General features: G+C 33.8%; 1 protein-coding gene across 1 annotated transcript; it reads right to left on the bottom strand.

Annotated features, from left to right (window-relative positions):
- Positions 1-2,350: 2,350 nt before the first annotated feature.
- LOC140181502 (uncharacterized) lies at positions 2,351-3,334 on the bottom strand. The gene is made up of 2 exons (XM_072225129.1): positions 2,625-3,334; positions 2,351-2,510 (listed from the first exon to the last, which is right to left on the bottom strand). The coding sequence occupies exons 1-2, from the start codon at positions 3,332-3,334 to the stop codon at positions 2,351-2,353; spliced, it is 870 nt and encodes a 289-aa protein (XP_072081230.1).
- Positions 3,335-4,495: the final 1,161 nt, after the last annotated feature.

Genomic DNA, 4,495 nt, shown 5'->3' with positions numbered 1-4,495 from the left:
TATTATTATATATTATTTTTGTACCACAAAACAAAAGGTAAAATTTTATTTTTTTGTTACTTATTTTATTTTATTTTGGCTATTTAAATTAGCATGTATATTATCAATATATTTTCTATTAGTTATGCATATTTTTATAATATTCTTTTTAGTTCCAATCAATATGTATTTAAAAACATCATCTTTGAATCTTAAGCCATGTAATTCAAAGATCATTGCATTCATATTTTCTAAAATTTCAAAAAAATAAAACTTTTTTGTAATATTATAATTAGTTGAATGGAGAAATAATAACAATCACATCATAATTTTAACTAATAAAGTAAAATAATTTATTAATTTATATTAAATTATTAATTTTAGTTACACTTAAAAGTAAATAAAACTTTAAAAATAACTAAAAAAAATTTAAAAATCTTATGTGAATCAACATATACATAAAATATTATGTGAAGATAAGTATAAACATCAGGATAGTCGATAAGTAATTATGAAAGAATAAAAAAGAATAAAAAATAATTATAAATTCTAAGAATTGAAATAGTAAAAAGAATGAGGAAGAAAAAGTTAGATATTTATTGAGTTATTCCTCTTGAATAGGATAGAATTGAAAAAAAAATGTAAAGACAAAATTAGAATATAATTTGAATACTAAATTGATAGTTTTTGAAGAGATTCTTCGAATAAATAAATAAATAATATTAAAAATAATAAATAAAAATTAAAGAGATGAAATGCAAGTAAATAATCAAAAATCACATTTTAAAATTGAAGTTATTTATTCATAAGTATGTTATGTCATCGAGAAGAAATAGATTATTACCCAAAAATATATGCTGAAGTATAGACATAATAATATTTGAATATGTAAAGAACCTGAAATAAAAATAATTTTACACATGAATAAAGAAGTAATATGATTTGTTATTTTAAATTTTAAAAAACAACAAATTAAGTATTGAACTATTGGTAGAAAAAGCTCAAAATAATACTAGCAAAACAATAAAATGTTACAATGTCTTGGTTTACAACCTACATAAAATCAATCAACAATTTTTTTTAAATAAATATAAATATATCTATATGGTTTCACCTTATAAATGTTGTAATTTGGTTGTATTTTAAAAAATATAAAAGTAGATTACAAAAAAAAATGTAAAGAGAAATAAACTCTAGGTTGAAATATTAGACTTAGTTACTCATTTAAAAAATTTAAATTACACTTTCACCGTTTTTAACTGTTATTTGTGCAAAAAAAAAGACATATTAGAAAAAATAAAACTTTGATTGAAATTACAACTTAATCCTTGATATTGGATTTTTTTTACTATAATTCCTTCTCTTCTTCTCCTCGCTACATTTTTATTTTCAAACATTAATGCCATAATCCTAACTACTACAAAAATCAACTACATATAAGATTTTTTATAAATATAATAATAATACTTTAGAATAAATAAATAAAGGAAAATTTACTGAAATAAATAAACTGGTCTCCAAATTTACCAAAATACACATTTTGCTAAATGGATACCGAAATGTATTTTTTTCATAAATTATGTAAACCAGGACAGGGGTCCTGCGATTTACGAATGCACGTAATCCGCTACAGGGGTGTCGCGGATTACGTTCGAAACAAATCATCACATAATCCGCGGTAGGGGTGTTGCGGTTTATGTGTGATGATGCAAACGTGCATAAACCGCTATAGGGGTCTAGCAGTTTATGCCTTAGTGTGGACTTAGTTCAATTTTAATGGAGGATGAGTTTTTGGATGAAACTTTGGTTTGCATTTTTTATGTATGGCGCAACATAGGTTGATACTTTGATTTAATTAAAATTAGTCTCTTGAACTCATAGAATTACGAATAAAATTAGAACACCTTTACTCAAGAGAATCCCAACTACATAGAGAATCGCTAACAATAACCACGTCACTGTAAAGCAAACAGTAAGTACAACTTTACTTAACAGTAAGTACAACTAAAACAGGACAAGAACACAAATAAGAAAAGAAAAATGAAAGCTAATCATGACGACTTAATGACACCTATGCCTCAGCACTGGGGGTGGATCCTCGCTGAGGGCAAGTCCTGCGAGTGTGTCCTGTCTGTCTGCATAGCCCACATCACTTCGGCCGACTAGTATCGGCCTCATCCATGGTGTTACAGATTCTTGTTGACCTCGATCGCCCTTCTCTGGCACGTCTCATGCTAGGATCAGGAACGATAGTAGGACCGGCATACGGTGGCCAAAGACCCTCTGGAATAGGGGGCAAAAACCCCATCCGGTATACACTGAATACCTTACTCATGGTATAAACCTCACAGACATATGTAGCCCAGTCTAATCAGGACTGAGCACAACTTGCAATTGCATGGCAGCACGGGTAATGGAGAGCTTGAAAGTACCCGTAGTCACAAGTGCGATCTCTGAGGGAAACCCGATACGTTCCAAGCGAAAAGTTACCGGTAAGAGTCGTCTCAGCCACGGTATACTCAGACTGATATCTGTCAAACAGAGTAACCGTGAAGCACCTCGAATCTTTCAAGTTTCGCTCTATCGCCTTGACCAGCGCCTGGCAAAACCGTTGGCTTAATCCCAACTGCACCCCTGCTGTCTACCCTCGGATGACAAAAAGCTCTGCCAACCTCCCGTATGTGGATTTCACAAGTGTAGTAACTGGCAGATTCCGTGTCCCCTTCAATACAGAGTAAACACACTCGGATATGTTCATCGTCATGTAGCCGAACCGACTGCCTCCATCTTGGTGTTGGGTCCACGTATCGTACTCCAGTCGATTGGCCCAATCACACATAGCTGGATTCTTCGTCCTCATAATATCAAATCCGTAGTCAAACTCGGCCTCAGTTTTGGCATACGCCGCATTCACGAGCATCCGCCTTGCATCCTGATCCTTGAAACTGAGAGCAAAATTAGCCGCAACGTGTCGAATGCAATATGCTTGATATGCATGAGGCGATTGCCAACCACTGTCTGGTGCCTCCAGTGTAGCCTTAACGCAGTTGTGTCTGTCAGAGATCACCAGAATCTCTTCTTGTGGGGTCACATGTTGACACAAGTGGGGTAAGAAAAAAGCCAACGACTCAGCATTCTCTCCCTCAACAAGTGCAAAGGCAACTGGCAATATATTCGAGTTTCTATCTTGCGCAATAGCCAGAAGCAAAGTCCCGCCATACTTCCCATACAGATGTGTACCGTCAACGCATGGAGGGAATGTCCAGAAAAGTCGATGAAAGTACTTTATAGACTCATCAACCTCATCACCTACACACACTAGAGAAGTCTTCAACAAAGCTACCGTTCCATCCATCGTTGCTTGCATCCCAAGGATCCACCGGGGCAACTCGGCATACAACTCTTTCCAATCTCCATAAATCTATGTGACTGCCTTCTGCTTTCCCTTCCACACCTTCCTATAATTAGGCCTGAATCCGTAAGTTGACTCAGTAGCTTATTGCAACACTTTTATCGTAACCGCTGCATCCGTCCGGACCAATGGATATATCCTCGCACAGATTACGTGGTAATCGAGCTGTCGGTGGTCGCTCGAAATCGAAGTGGCTAGGCAAGTGTCCGGTCAATATTGCTCAATGGGGTTACATTCCCGGGAATTTATATAGTGCCCGGCCACACTTACGTCGTAGGGTCAATAGAGTATCGAGTTTTCAACCTGGTACACGTGGTGACAAGCAATGGTACTTTATCCAGGGAATCTCGTATCTCAGATAATTCAAATTCATAAGCCATATGAATAATTCAAAGATCATATCTTAACATTCTCAATCGATATCTCAGCATTCTCAACATTCTTAACATCATAATCATTCATCAATCCAAATCTCATTTCCAAATTCATTCAAAAACTATATTTCAAAGAAAATCCTCATCATCCTTCTTTCCATTCCGTCCATTAACAATCCAAATTCAAAACATAATTCTTTCTTTGATAAATAAATCAATCTTAAAATATATAATGTTTAAAAATAAATCTTTTTAATTAATAACTTCAAATGAAACTTCTAATTTTATAAAATTTCGGTAGCATCTCCTCTAAAACTCGGACACTGCCACCCTTTTCGGGTCCCATCCAAACATTTCTCAAACCTTTTCTCAACCATTTCCAAATCTCAAACATTTTACAGAGTTGAACCAGTTCCAATATTAAATTATTTTCAAATCAAACCAATTCCAACAATAAAACTCTTTTTAAAATCAAATCAGCTCAAATATTAAATCATTTATAAAATCAGATCAACTCAAAATCAAACCGCTCCCAGAATCAATTTATTTTCATATCTCAAATTATTTCCGATTCATTTATATTACCAAGTAAACTCCAAAACCAAGAAAATTCACTTTTCATAATAATCAAGTAAATAACATTTCAAACCGGTTTTTATCAACAACCATACATCACTCACGTAATCAAGCACCCAATAATCCAGTCCAACCAACCATCACATCCACAAGA

Source organism: Arachis hypogaea, chromosome 18 (assembly GCF_003086295.3).
Source record: "Arachis hypogaea cultivar Tifrunner chromosome 18, arahy.Tifrunner.gnm2.J5K5, whole genome shotgun sequence".
NCBI classification, from domain to species: domain Eukaryota; kingdom Viridiplantae; phylum Streptophyta; class Magnoliopsida; order Fabales; family Fabaceae; genus Arachis; species Arachis hypogaea.
Note: the sequence above shows the minus strand (reverse complement) of the source record. Positions and strands in the feature narration are given on the sequence as shown.

Bases quoted from the DNA above. Each gene is read 5' to 3' on its own strand.
- LOC140181502 (XM_072225129.1), bottom strand. From the start codon at position 3,334: ATGGATGGAACGGTAGCTTTGTTGAAGACTTCTCTAGTGTGTGTAGGT. The intron at 2,511-2,624 runs GTAGACAGCAGG...TCTGTTTGACAG, and splicing joins GAGCTTTTTGTCATCCGAGG to ATATCAGTCTGAGTATACCG.